The sequence below is a fragment of the Sitophilus oryzae genome, unplaced genomic scaffold (assembly GCF_002938485.1).
Source record: "Sitophilus oryzae breed Bouriz unplaced genomic scaffold, Soryzae_2.0 scaffold_1385_pilon_pilon, whole genome shotgun sequence".
NCBI classification, from domain to species: domain Eukaryota; kingdom Metazoa; phylum Arthropoda; class Insecta; order Coleoptera; family Curculionidae; genus Sitophilus; species Sitophilus oryzae.
The window spans coordinates 1,083,620-1,097,753 of record NW_022146043.1 but is presented as its reverse complement, the minus strand read 5'-3'; the positions used below and the strand labels follow the sequence as shown (position 1 = coordinate 1,097,753).

At 34.8% G+C, this 14,134-nt stretch overlaps 1 protein-coding gene across 8 annotated transcripts in view; it reads right to left on the bottom strand.

Moving 5' to 3' along the window:
• Positions 1–13,749, bottom strand: part of LOC115875414 (PDZ and LIM domain protein 3) — a 52,868-nt gene extending 39,119 nt beyond the window's left edge. For 2 of the 8 annotated variants that reach the window (XR_004049006.1, XM_030890865.1), the window contains exon 1: positions 4,638–5,011. Coding sequence is in view for 7 of the 8 variants with exons in the window: in XM_030890865.1 (XP_030746725.1) it covers positions 4,638–4,751 (114 nt within the window). In the remaining variant the exon portion in view is untranslated. Of the gene's footprint in view, positions 1–4,637; positions 5,016–13,622 lie in introns of those variants that run through there. The other 6 variants (XM_030890867.1, XM_030890868.1, XM_030890866.1 and 3 more) reach the window with 5 other exon arrangements.
• Positions 13,750–14,134: the final 385 nt, after the last annotated feature.

Below are 14,134 nucleotides of genomic sequence, written 5' to 3'. Positions count from 1 at the left end.
GTAAGAGTCGACTTATTTATAGACACTTGCTAAGTTGGTAGGCCATGATATGGCTGAGGAGCGCGGTTCGGATTCCGTCCAAACAAAGTAGGTTGGATTCCTGTCCGCCAGGAAAATAGACCAGTAAATGAAGGTTGAAACCATGGCTTAGTTCGTCAACCGGGACTTTTCAGGCGGATTGTATACCTTTTGGGGAGTAGTTTTAGGGAGAAAAATTGTAACACGGTGCTCGGCCAGCTTTGGTTGAAAAAATGGTCCCAAATGGCCCAAAAATCAGTTGCAAATATCTCTCAAAATAAGCAATTTACAATATTTTTTAAGTACACACAAAAACGGTCCTTACCATTTTTTCCGTTGAATTATAGTACTTTTAGAGATATTCCGCCTCGAAGATCCCTGAATTTTCTCTCGCAAATCTTAACGCTCCGAAGATAGATTTCATAACCGTAACATTGATTGATATAACAAATTGTTTCGATTATTTAATGATTATTCAAAGTTCATTTTAAAGGTAGAATCAACAGCTATCGCATTTTGAAACTTGTTTGAATTTTCTCATATTTTGTGAAAATAAAAAACCGAGCAAACATTCCTTGGCCCAAAAATTTTCAGATTTTTACAAGCTTATTTTAATTTTCACTAATAATAGCTTACTGTCAAGATTGTTTTAACAATTGTTCTTAGAGTCTCTTTCATGTCTCTTTTAGCAACTCAGAAGGTAATTGTTTAATCGCATTTTAATAAAAAATAATTACTCGTAAGTGGTTTATTCCGCTTTTTTGTGATTTCGTAAGTGTCGTAATCAAAAGAAAATTGCTTAATTACGAATAGTCGAATTGCTTTCTTCTTACCTGCTCAAACCACTAAACGTAAGAAGCTAATTTTGGCATACAGGTTGATTCTAGGGTGTAGAGGTTCGATAAGAAGGGATTTTTCGAAATTCCAGTTCCAAGAGGGTGAAACCACCCCACAAATATTACAATATTTTTTATTTAAATAAAGGTCAAGTTTCCGAAAAAACGCTTAAACACGTATATTTTATTTTGATTTTTTACATATTTTAAGATTTTTTAAAAATGTATACAGGGTGTTTCAAAAAATCTGGTCATTGATTAATCACGATCCTGCTTAAAGCGCTTGAAGTAAAATGCTGATTTTTGGAAAACGGATTGACTTTAGGGTGTAGAGGTTCGATAAGAAGGGATTTTTCGAAACTCGAATTCTAAGGGGGTGAAACTACCCCTCAAATATTAAAATATTTTTTATTTAAAAACCGGTGAGTTTTTCGGAAAAACTCTTAAACACGTATATTTTATTTTGTTGTTTTACATATTTTAAGATTTTTTAAAAGTTTATACAGGGTGTTTCATAAAATATGACCATTGACTAATCACGATTCTGCTTAAACTACTTGTCGTTTAAAGCTGATTTATGGCAAAAGGATTGACTGTGAGGTGTAGAGGTTCGATAAGGAGGGGTTTCTCGAATCTCAAATTCCAAGAGGGTGAAAACGCCCCTCAAATATTACAATATTTGTTATTTAAAAAACGGTTATTCTTTCGGGAAAACGCTTGGACACGCATAATTTATTGTTTGTTTTTTTACATATTTTGAAATTTTTTAAAAAATCATACAGGGTGTTCCAAAAAATTGTTTAATTGATTAACCACGATTCTGGTTAAACTGCTTGACGTAAAAAGCTTATTTTTGGCAAACGGATTTTTCGAAAGTCAAATTCCAACGAGATGAAACTATACCCCTCAAATATGACCAATTTATATAATAATATCGCCATACTGTTTTTTCTCATGCTGACATAAATGTGAGAAAAATTTTTCCAGTTTGTATGTTAATGGAAATTCTTGATTTGATTTATCATCACCTTTACAAATGATTAATTCCACGCGAACGAAGTCACGGGTACATGCTAGTTTTTATATAAATTAAGTTTGGAACTCCACCATCTTCTGCAATTGACCGTCCCAAATCGGTGACATACTAGACATTATAGAACAGAAATTCTACGGAAAATAGTGGGAAAATATCATATTCAAATCTAGAAAGACTTGTTTCAATCATTCCATATCACTAAAATCTTGTACAAGACTGACAAAAAAGTAACATTTCACTTCACCGTTGGGCGGTATGGTGTTAGCCGGGTCAGCTACTGTTAAATAAAAAAAGATATGGTACCTTTGTAATAACGAAATCCTCCCCTCCGGCAAAACTAAAACCCCATGGTTCTTTGGTAGTATTTCGACGCAAATTTAGTTCAATTTTACACTGCTTTTCCATTAGAGACACAGTCACCTTCGAGGTGATGCTAAAATTGACGTGATTTTTTGACCAAAATACGTTCCAGTTTCCAGGTAATTTATAAATAGATCGTGCCTTATCAGTGGCGTCTTGTCCAGAAGTGTTTATAGTAATATTTAACATCTAAATTTGGTTTTTGTCCATAAGTTTTTATCCTTAACATTTTATATCTTTAGTGATAGTAATAATATTCAATAAATTATTAGTTATCTGATTTATATACTGTATAAAAACGGCGTCACGTTACCTTAGAGATACTGATGGATGACATATACACACAACCAAACTTATATGGAATATGGAATCACTCTTTATTTCTGACTAAACTTTTTGCAAGGAAAAAAAATGGTATACAGCTTTAAGATAAGGCCTTTTGTTGTAATAAAACATGATAATAAAGAATAAACGACTGCTGCAACTTATTTTTTGTGAATTTTGTGTTCAGTAGTAAAATCACGATTGTCCGACAATTTTCAATCGATCCAAAAAAATTAAAAAATGCTTATCTTGGATTAACAGATGTACAGAGGGGAATTATTGCTCTCATTGAACAAGGAATGTCCTAAAGAGACGTAGCAAAGATAGAAGACGCTACCCAGAGTGTTGTATCGAATACATATGCAAGGTACTTGGAACTAGGAACTCTCAAGAACAGGCCTAGACAAAGTCGTCAAAGAGTCACAACTGAACAACAAGATTACTTTGTGTGTCAAATTGCTAGAAGAAATCCCAATGTTTCTCAACCAGAGCTACAAAGACAACTTCTGGCGACTACAGGTGTGAACGTTTATCAGTTGAAAATGGTTGAAACCATAAGAAAAAGGCTTCGTGCTTGAGGGTTCTACAGTAGGAGAGAGTTACGGATCCCACAGTTATCTCGACAACATAAAATTGACCGGCTAAATTAGTAAATTGGTGCCTTCAACATCAAAACTAGACCATTGAGAATTCGTAAAATGTTCTTTTTTCGAGACCAGAATTGACCTAACAGATGACCATCGAATTTGGGTTCTCAGAGCTCCAGGAAGAGATTCCAGGCTACCAAATCTGTACCAAGACATAAACGAGGAACTGTAATGTTTTGGGGAGGTTTTATACTGGGGAGCAAAAACTCCATTGTTACCACTTCAACAAACTTTAACGGATCGGAGGCATGTTGATTTAGTGCTAGAACCTCCCCAACCCCATACCGGCGGAGTGGCTAGAGAATGTCTTGAAACCGAAAGTGTCATAGTTTTGGACTGGCCTGCATGTTCACCAGATCTTATCGAACGCTTGAGGGACTAGCTCAAAAGAAGGCTTAGAGCTCATCGAAACAATCCAGGAAATCTCGCACAGCTTATTAATGCAACATTAGCAGAATGAGAAAACATACCTCAAGACAACCTTGATCATTTTTAAGAAGCATTCCTCAGAACTTACAACCGAGAAAAATCAGAGATCAATCTTGATTTAAGTAAAACCAATCTTCGGATTGTCCACGGGGTTTCTAACACGACACTGTCTCATCAACGAACACCTCAGAACACGTTACCACTGAGTGCGTCGAGACGACGACCGTTCGTGCCATGAACTTCGTGCCATGAACATGTCAAGAATGGAGAGCTGACCTCTATGTAGCTGTCTCAGATATTGGCTTTTGTTAAAGCCCTGAGACTGTATGATGAGTTATAACTCAATACAGGATTTTTTGGAGAATTATAACTCGTTATAACTCAAGAAAGGGGAACACACAATAGATCTGTAAGGTCGCGGTGATTAACTCCCCTCCTAAACATCATTCTACATTAATAAGAAGCATGCTAGCACGGATAGAAGCTTGCATAAGGGATAGATGTGGCAACACGGATTATTAAAATTATTAACACAAAATGTTCACACATCTCAAAAATTATAAAAAATAATAGATGATTCCGTATAAGTTTGGTTGTGTTTATATCATAATATAATTTGACTACAGTATTAAAATCTTTATATTGTGATTTTACACACCAAATTTTATTGATCGACATTCCTAATATAACTTGATTTACTCTTTCAATCCAGAATGCCATGGCTGTGTTAAAAACACTAATTTTTAATACCTTGGAGTATTTAAATAAGATTGAACAGCTTGTAATGATCAAACCAGAAAAATTGTGCTGGTTGATTTGGTAAAAATAAAGAAAGGTATTTTTTAGCAATCGTGATCCGCGAAAAAACATAGAATCAGAACTAGGATAATTAAGAAACGGAATACAGCATCACTGTAAATTCGTGGTACAAATAACGAAACATAAACACTGATACGGACAATACACAAAACCACAATTAGAGCCTACCTTCGTAATTATCAAAGGGGTTTTAACGTCCGCACCCCCCACCAAACTGAAACCCCACGACTCATCCGGAGAGCTCCGCTGCAGATTCACCACCAACTCGCGAATTCTTCCCATGGGCTTACAAGCAATAAGCACTCGCTCTACTAAATACGAACCTTATTTATCGGAAAAGCGCACTCGAAAGTTTGTTTTGGCCAACGGTTTAGGCGAAAATATTAAAAATAAACGTCGATACAGCGACCTTGGTCGACGACTGTCAGATGCTGCCGATGAGCATGCTGTTCTTACGCGCGGCGCGTCAAAGATTTCAATTTCTTCGATATGTGTGTATCGAAAACCGATCGCCGGTCTTGTGGTTGTTGAGGGGCTTGGAATCGGCCAATTTGGCATTGATCATCGTGTGTGTCGGGTCTGGCATAGTTGAGCCCCTCCCGCGGGCGCATTGTGTTGCAGAAATAGCACGCCGCGCGCGTACTTGGGGCTCCGCTGAATGCATCGGCCAGGATGCGGCAGGAAAGCGGCCAAAAACGACACCGAATATTATGTTTGTTGAGTAATAAAGCCACGGAGGCTAAGTCGATACTTAAAATTATGAAGGTGCAAGTAAACAACCTGTCGTTAGTCGAATTAAAGTTGGTGTTCATTCAGTTGCTTCAGGACTCACTTGTCACGTCTTAGTTGCAAAATTATCCCAAAAACGTTATTTCGAGATAAAACGCGAAAACTGTTTTAGCAAATGTTTGAAGCGTTATTTTACAAAAACGTGTCCATTGAGGAGAATCATTGTTTTGTATCTTACGTGTTTTTAGAAATCTACGCTATCAAAAGACGTGTACAATTTATCTTACATAGGAACTATCGAAAACAGGAAATAGCCATCTTATCCGATAGTCAAGCAGCACTAAAAGCGATCAGCCCAGTAACCATCAATTCGAAATTGGTTAAAGAATGTCTAGAGAAGCTGAACAAATTAGGAAAAGAAAATAAAGTCCTCCTACTCTGGGTGCCTGCTTACCAAGGAATAGAAGGCAATGAAAAAGCAAACGATCTGGCTAGAAAAGGAGCAAACACTCCACTAACTGGACCAGAACCGTTCTGCTTTCCAAGTGGAAACTTACTCAAAGCGGAACTCAAGAACCTGGAAATCTCCATCCGTAACATGGAATGGGAATCCTCCAATGGCCTCCAAGAAATTTCTCAGAACTTACGAACGAGAAAAATCAAAGATTTTCCTTGATTTAAGTAAGAACAATCTTCGGATTGTCACGGGGTTTTTAAGGACTCTGTCTCCTCAATGAACACTTCTGTAGATTAAAGATAAGAAAAAACGACGAATGCAGATTCTGTGGTGAGAATGGGGAAACACCGGAATATCCCAAGTTAAGTTCCTTAGAAACTGATCTTAGCGCGAAACAGGCAGCGCTTAGTTTCTTTGATAAAGCTTCCATGTACAACTCCCATTTTAACGGTTGTCTACAACAAGTCCTAAGAATTTCACTGAGTCCACGACGTCAATAGTGGTCTTATTAAGTACAAAAGGTTGTATAGTACTTTTATATGACAAAACTTGTTTTTTGAAAATTATTGATATGTTGAGGCATAGGAGATTAGAATCGCACCAAGATTTAATGGTGCGTAAGTCACTGGATATAGTATTATATAGTACCGTAACATCTGGGCCGCTCCAAGTGAAACTAGTATCGTCCGCAAAGAGATAGATTTTACCGCTAATGTCTAGATTTGCAATGTCGTTGATAAATACCAGAAACAAAATAGAGCCAAGTACTGAACCATGAGGGACACCACATTCTATAGGCTTACAAGAAGACATAGACGTATCAATTCTCACAAGCTGCCTTCTGTTGCCAAGATATGACTTAAGACTTAAGCCATTCAAGCGGCACTCCCCTAAATCCATAGTATTGCAATTTGTTAATTAAGATATGATTTACACAGTCGAAAGCCTTAGAGAAATCACGGAAAATTGTAGCTGTAGAGTATACATGATTAAAAAGGTCGAACACGGCATCATTTGTGCAACTGTTACTTAGAAATCGAAATTGATGGGTAGTAAGTACTTTATATTTAAGAAGAAAAGATAGAAGCCTTTTTTTAACCAATCTTTCAATGATCTTAGATAATGTGGGCAGGAGTGCAATTGAGCGATAGTTCGAAGCTTGATCTTTATCTCCTCCTTTATGCAGAGGAAAAATTATTGCTGCCTTAAGGCAGTTTGGAAAATCTTCTTTTTAAAATTACTCGTTAATTAAGGTGGTAAGATGGATTAACTTGCATTCCGGAAGTTCAGAGAACATTTTGAGAGTAAGCCCATCAGTATCAGATGAGGATTTGTTTTTAATACTTTTAATTGTACTACGGAGCTCATCTAATGCTACGGGCGTGAAGAAGAAACTGTGTAAATTCTCATTTGCTTTAGGGAGATATGAAAGTGAATCATGGGAAGGAGTTATGGTTTTCACTAAACTTTTGCCACATTAACAAAGTAAGTGTTTAAATCTTCAGGTAAATTAAAAACTGTGCCAGACGAAGAAGTCTTATTCCTTAAGTCATTTAATAGCCCAAGTTTCCTTAGCAACATTACCTTGGCAGCTTTTATAGTCTTACGATAAACCCTTCTATATATTCCCATCTGCGGGTGGCATTAACATTGGTATTAGTAGAAAAACCCCATGGCAAAATCGATATTTTGCAACCTGCTCCAGAAAATAAATAAATAGCTATGCTTATGTAATTTTAGTAACCTAGCCATTATCGATTCAACTATCGACAGCCACATGTACCGTTTATAAGGAAATTTTGAAACCTATAATTGAATACATGATTATTAGTAACTCCAGTTTGTTATTCTATCAAATGCATTTTAATTTTTGCGTAAATTGCAGATATACGCAAAAATTAACACACGGTACATCCGGTCAAAATATAAACAAGCCCGATCAATGGCGAATCCTCCGTTCTATTGCTGGCATGACACTGTCCGGATTTTCGGTTTTGTTTAGCCAAGCCAACTGCACGCATCCAGAAATAACTTTTTTTCGAAATCGCGGTACACTCGAATGTTACAGTAACTATATTCTGTGAATATACTAGCAGTTTTTTAATGAAATTCTCTATTTTTTGGGTTCGGGAGATATCCAAAAATATCTCATTCTAATAATATAATATGATTAGAATATTTATTATCTGGTTTCAAAATTAAAAAAAAAATACATTAGATTTTATTAAATCATATATTATTAATGTCTATTGGGCAATTACTCTAGCAAATATGGTTTTAAGTCCAAAAGTTGATCTCTACCATGGTTAGTTAAAGCAACAATAGTCGATACTTATTCAGAACTTAAAACCATCTCTACTAGAGTAAACGCCAATAAACAATAATAATATGACTTTCCAATAGCAGTGACATTACAAAAACAATAAACACTATTTTATAAGTGTGTTGATGACACAAAATCAATGCTAGAAAAGCCGTAAATCGTTACTGTCTTATTCCAAAACGAATATCTCCAATCAAAAAAGCTATTGAGATGAATCAAAAAACAAACTATCGCGAAAATACGTACCTAGATGATAAAATGGTTTTTAAATTTGTTGGTTTGTTAACGTACTCCACAGGGTATTTCAAACTTTCACCGAAATTTCAAAATTTTGTTTTTCTTCGTATAATTGACAGACGGAAACTTTTATTTTTAATTTAGAAAGAGATACTAAAAAGTCAAATAATTTAGCTACAAGAATGTAGAATGTAGAATGTTTAGGAGGGGAGTTAATCACCGCGACCTTATAGATCTATTGTGTGTTCCCCTTTCTTGAGTTATAACGAGTTATAACTCATCATACAGTCTCAGGGCTTTAAGAAAAGTCAGTATCTGAGACGGTTCCACAGAGGCCAGCTCTCCATCCTCGACATCAGACGTACCAAGGTTCATGGCACGAATGGTCGTCGTCTCGGCGCACTCAGTGATAAGGTGTTCTGGTGTTTCCCCATTTTTCCCACAAAATCTGCATTCGCCGTTGTTTCTCAGTTTCAGCTTACTGAGGTGTTCGTTGAGGAGACGGTGTCCTGTTAGAAACCGCGTGACAATCCGAAGATTGTTTTTACTTAAATCAAGGAAAACCTTTGATTTTTCTCGGTCATAAGTTCTAAGGAACTTTTTCGAGTGTCTTAGACCGTTGGAGGACACCCATTCCAAGTTACGGATGGAGTCTTCCAGATTCTTCAGTTCCGCTTTCAGTTGGTTCCCGTTTGGAAAACAGAACGGTTCTGGTCCAGTTAGTGGAGTGTTCGCTCCTTTTCTAGCTAGATCATTTGCTTTTTCATTGCCTTCTATCCCTTGGTGAGCAGGCACCCAGAGTGGGAGGACTTTATTTTCTTTGCCTAATTTGTTGAGCTTCTCTAGGCATTCTTTGACCAACTTCGAATTGATGGTTACTGAGTTGATCGCGTTAAGTGCTGCTTGACTATCGGATAGGATGGCAATTAACTATCGAAAACAGGAAATTGCCATCCTATCCGATAGTCAAGCAGCACTTAACGCGATCAACTCAGTAACCATCAATTTAGCTACAAATTGCTACCTATATCATCAAAATCGGCCCACTAGAACAAAATACATACAACCAAATTTATATGGAATCACTCTTTATTTTTGACTAAATTTCTTGCAAGAATTATACAACTTTAAGATAAGGCTTTTTGTTGTAAATAAACATGATAATAAAGAATAAACGACTGCCGCGATTTATTTTCTTTTGACTTTTATGTTCAGTAGTAAAATCACGATTGGTCCGGTAATTTTCATTCGATCCAAAAAAAATAAAATATTCCTTATGTTGGATTAACAGATGTACAGAGGGGAAGAATTATTGCCCTCACCGAACAAGGAATGGTCCAAAGAGAAGTAGCAGAGATAGTAGGCGTTAATCAGGGTATTGTATCGAAAACATATGCAAGGTACTCGGAATTAGGAACACAGAAGGATAGGCCCAGACAAAGTCATCAAAGAGTCACAACTGAACAACAAGACCGCCTTGTGTGCCAAATTGCTAGAATAAATGCCAACGTTTCTCATTCAGAGCTACAAAGACAACTTCTGGCAGCTACAGGTGTGAACGTTTCAGTTGAAACCATAAGAAAAAGGCTTCGTGCTCGAAGGTTTAAGATCGAAGGCCTAAGATCAGATAACCATTGAATTCGGGTTCTCAGAGCTCCAGAAAGACGAGCGAGACTTCAGGCTGCTAAATTTGTACCAAGATATAACTGGAACTGTAATGTTCTGGGGAGGTATTATACTGGGAGCAAAAATTCCATTGTTACCACTTCAAAAAAATTGCAACGGGTCGGAAATATGTTGATTTGGTGCTAGAACCAATCGTTAGTCTTTGGGGAGCTGCAATTGGGGATAATTTTAACTTCTCGTACGATAGTGCACCTCCCCATACCAGCAGAGTGACTAGAGAATGTCTTGAAACGGCAGGTGTTATAGTTTTGGACTGGCCTGCCTGTTCACCAGATCTAAACCCTACCGAATAATTGTGGGACTAGCTCAAAAGAAGAGTTAGAGCTCGTCGAAACAATACAGGAAATCTTGCACAGCTTATTGATGCAGCATCAGCAGAATGGGAAAACATACCCCAAGACAACATTGATAATTTAATAAGAAGCATGCCAGCGCGGATAGAAGCTTGCATAAGGGCTGGAGGTGGCAACAAGGAATATTAAAATTATCAATTTTGTTTTTGTTTTTGCTTTTCGGCCATTAAAAATTTAAATCTTAATTTCGTTTTAGAAAACAAAAAAAAATACCATTTTGTTTATTTTGGGACCTGATTATTTTTTTTATTGCTATATGGATTATTTTTCATTAAAAGTCATAGGTAAGGACTGAGTTTTATTCATAAACACAAAATTTACATACGTATAAAAAATTATGAAAAATAATAGATGATTCCTTATAAGTTTGGTTGTGTGTGTATTAAACTTTAAAATACATCAAAATGTTAAGGTGCCCTTTAATAAACTACTTTCCCCTAATATATAGTATCCTCCTTCTGATCAAAACCAAGCCGTTTTTTTTGACGAAAATGAATTCATGGAAAATTCATTATGATGAATAATGAAACTTTATATCATGACATGATATTATTATTATTTTTCTAATTCTAGTCTACTACTAATTAGTGTTTTTATTTTGCTTTAATTCTAGTCTATCAATAAAAGCAACCTATAAAAAACGTATTAACCTAAACTTGAATCAAATCGCAATATCAGTTCGATTTTTAGCCTTAACTTTTGGCCACTGGCCATATGCCACACTAAAAATAAAAATAAATTTTTGCACGGCATATTTTTTCCCGTGGACTGTTATGATTACTTCGACATTTGATTGTACACAAAGACAAGTAGCGGACAAGTGTGTTAAATCACGAACAAATATTAAGTGGTCTTGGTAATTTGTTGGACAAAATACCTTGAGCCATATTTTTGAAAATTTAGGTCGTTCCAGAAATTAACCGCGGCATTTTAAACATTATTCCATAAAGTATTAATAACGTACACTCAATTTTTATTATTACTTTTTAAAATTTAAGTTAATTCTATAGCATCTTGATGTTAACTAAATATTCCTGTTTTGAAATTATTGTTCAAACCTTGTAATAAATAAAATCTATTTTAAAAAATAGTAGGGGTATATTTTGCAGTAGAGTAAAATAATTGGTTAATAGTTATTTTTTATACAAGACGATACAATGGTATTTTATCGTTGACCGAAAAGAATTTCGGAAGACGATAATGCAATTTTATCGTGTATAAAACAATATCTTTTTCCATAGCGAGTTACGTTTTAAAAAATATTCAGAAATTATTATTTCAAGGAATTTATTACGAGTAGAAAAAATATTGTGCTGGGTTGGCGTTGGTTTCTATGTAATTTGACAAATAAATAAAGCTGTCTCTTTAGTTGTCAGTTTTGAGTCAATATTTTTTAATTCTCTTTCGTATCGATTGCTGATTGAATTGGAGCCAGAAATGGCTCAAAACGAAATAAAGTAAATGACCAACAGATATTCAGGCTGAGGCGACAAACGCCATATCCAAACTACTTCCATTTAAATCCCGAATAACTTATGGACAGGAATACAAAAATTTTCAAAAATGGAAGCAATTAAAAAATGTGCGAGAAGAAATAAAGTTTTTAACCTATCCTCGTTGTTAAAGTGTCATTTAATCTACCCTTGAGGTTAAAGTACTATTTTATCTACTATTTTTGATAGATATATAAGACAATTTTAACAGCTGCTATGGAAAAAAAATACAAAAACAAATTTTAACCATCCCCGTCCCTAATAAAATTACGTATGATCGAAAAAAACCGGCGTCCAGTTGGCTTGGAAATGACAATCGATGACATTTCCCATATAATTTTACGTATAAAATGACAGCGATCTTGATTTCAAAGCCAAAGTGTAAACTGGCGTATATCATTGTTAATCCAGTTTCACATAACACATGTAATCTAATTAATAAATATGTTCATCACTTCTCACATCATTCATAAATTAATCATATAGATAATGAAATATAACAGTTTTACATTTTTTTTGTCGAAAGAATTTAATAATAAATTTTTGCGCCTGGCTTCTATCGTCTTAGGCATATTGCCAAAAAAAATAAATAATGTCTATACAGGGTGCTACAAATTCGAGGTACGAGCATTGGTAACCGTAATAGAAAGCGTCTATTTTTTATATACGAGTAAATTATATGTATTTTAAAAGATACTTTAAAAAATTATTATTTTTGAAAAATTTATTATTTTCAGTTCCACTGTGTTTTCTCATTTATCTCGAAAAAAATAATTTTGGTCACTTACCCCCTTTCGTATATTCTTCAATTAGCTTTTTGATTTTCTAAAAGTAACCACAGGAAAACCTCAAAATAACTCAGCAATCCTTAAAATTTTTAAAACTTTTTTGGTGGTATCTTCATATGGCACTGTAATAAGAAGAAGTATATTTCGACCACAGAAACACGATTATGATTTTTTTTCGCGTAAAAAATGGAAATTTTTCTAGTTTTCAATTAAAAATCATAATTTCTTGATAATGTGGCAACATAGGTAACAGATTTAATTTACAAGAAATAAAACCCTTAGAAGATCCGGTGGTTCTCAAAATTTAAGCAAAAAATCAAAAAACGGCAAAGAGAAAATATGTTTCTTTTATCGAGATCTACCAGCCCTGAAAATATTTGCACTTATTTAAGACTCACCCTGTATAGACATAGGTAAAAGAATATTTAAATTTAACCACGCATATAAAGCTATTTTTACCAAATTATAATTATTTTAATATCTTTTGGTTCGAGCTATTTAGGATTTTTCGAAGAATACAATATTTAAAAAAAATTCTCGAAAGACGTGTTACTGGTATCAAAATATACCGCCCTTAAAAATGTGCACTTTTTCCAAACTCACCCTGTATATGCCAAGAATGTTAATATAGATATGATTAAAATTTCATGTAAACTACATCATGATTAATTTTATTTTAAATTTATATTGAAATGGGCTTTTCAATATCTTAAAAAATACCCGATCTTCATTTCATACCCATCGCTGACGCCGTTTTTTTTTCGATCATATTCTAGCTATTCTAGGTTTCATCTGCTGGTGAATGTTCTCCTACTCAATGGAAAAACGTGCATTCAGAGTAACAAAAAAGTGTTTTGCTGTAATGTGGTTAAAATTGTGTAACTTGCTATTATTGCAACTCCAAATTTTGCCACCTAAGGTGTATAAAGGTGTTTGCAAACTAAAATTTCTCTGGTTATTTTTTCAAAACGGAATATTCCCAAATTCAAAAAACAAACTTTTCAAATCCAAACTACTCACATACTATCAATTTTAGTGATTTTAATTCGAGTCCCTACTTTGCTCTCAAGCGGACTCGAAAACTTACGTTTTTCTTTTGTTTTCCTTCGCGAAAGTGCCAAAAGGAGGGTCTTTGGTACGACATTTTATTTTTTATATATGTATATAAAATACTGACAGTCCGGCGGTCAAAGTACTAGCTTGCCGCTTTTTCGAAATTATTTCACGGAATATTGTGAAGTGGGAGAGACGGGATTTATTTATTTTTAGCTCGTGGTTTTTAGCTACGTTCTGGATTGAGTTTTTTACTACAATAGCAAGAGTTCTATAATTTTCAACTTCTTGTTTTAAAACAATACTCTGTAATCTGGATTCCCTATTAAGTGGCTCACCCCTATAACTTTTTTACTTTTTCAGATAAAAAAACGAGATTTGGTATGTTAGTATATGACATAAATTAGGATTAATTGACAAATTCAATTGTTTTTGATCACTTCCTGTTTCACAGGAAATGACTACAACTTTTGATTTTTAAATGGCTCCATCAGTATTTTTTTTTACTTTATTGGATAGAAATAATTGACACTCTGAATAGAATGA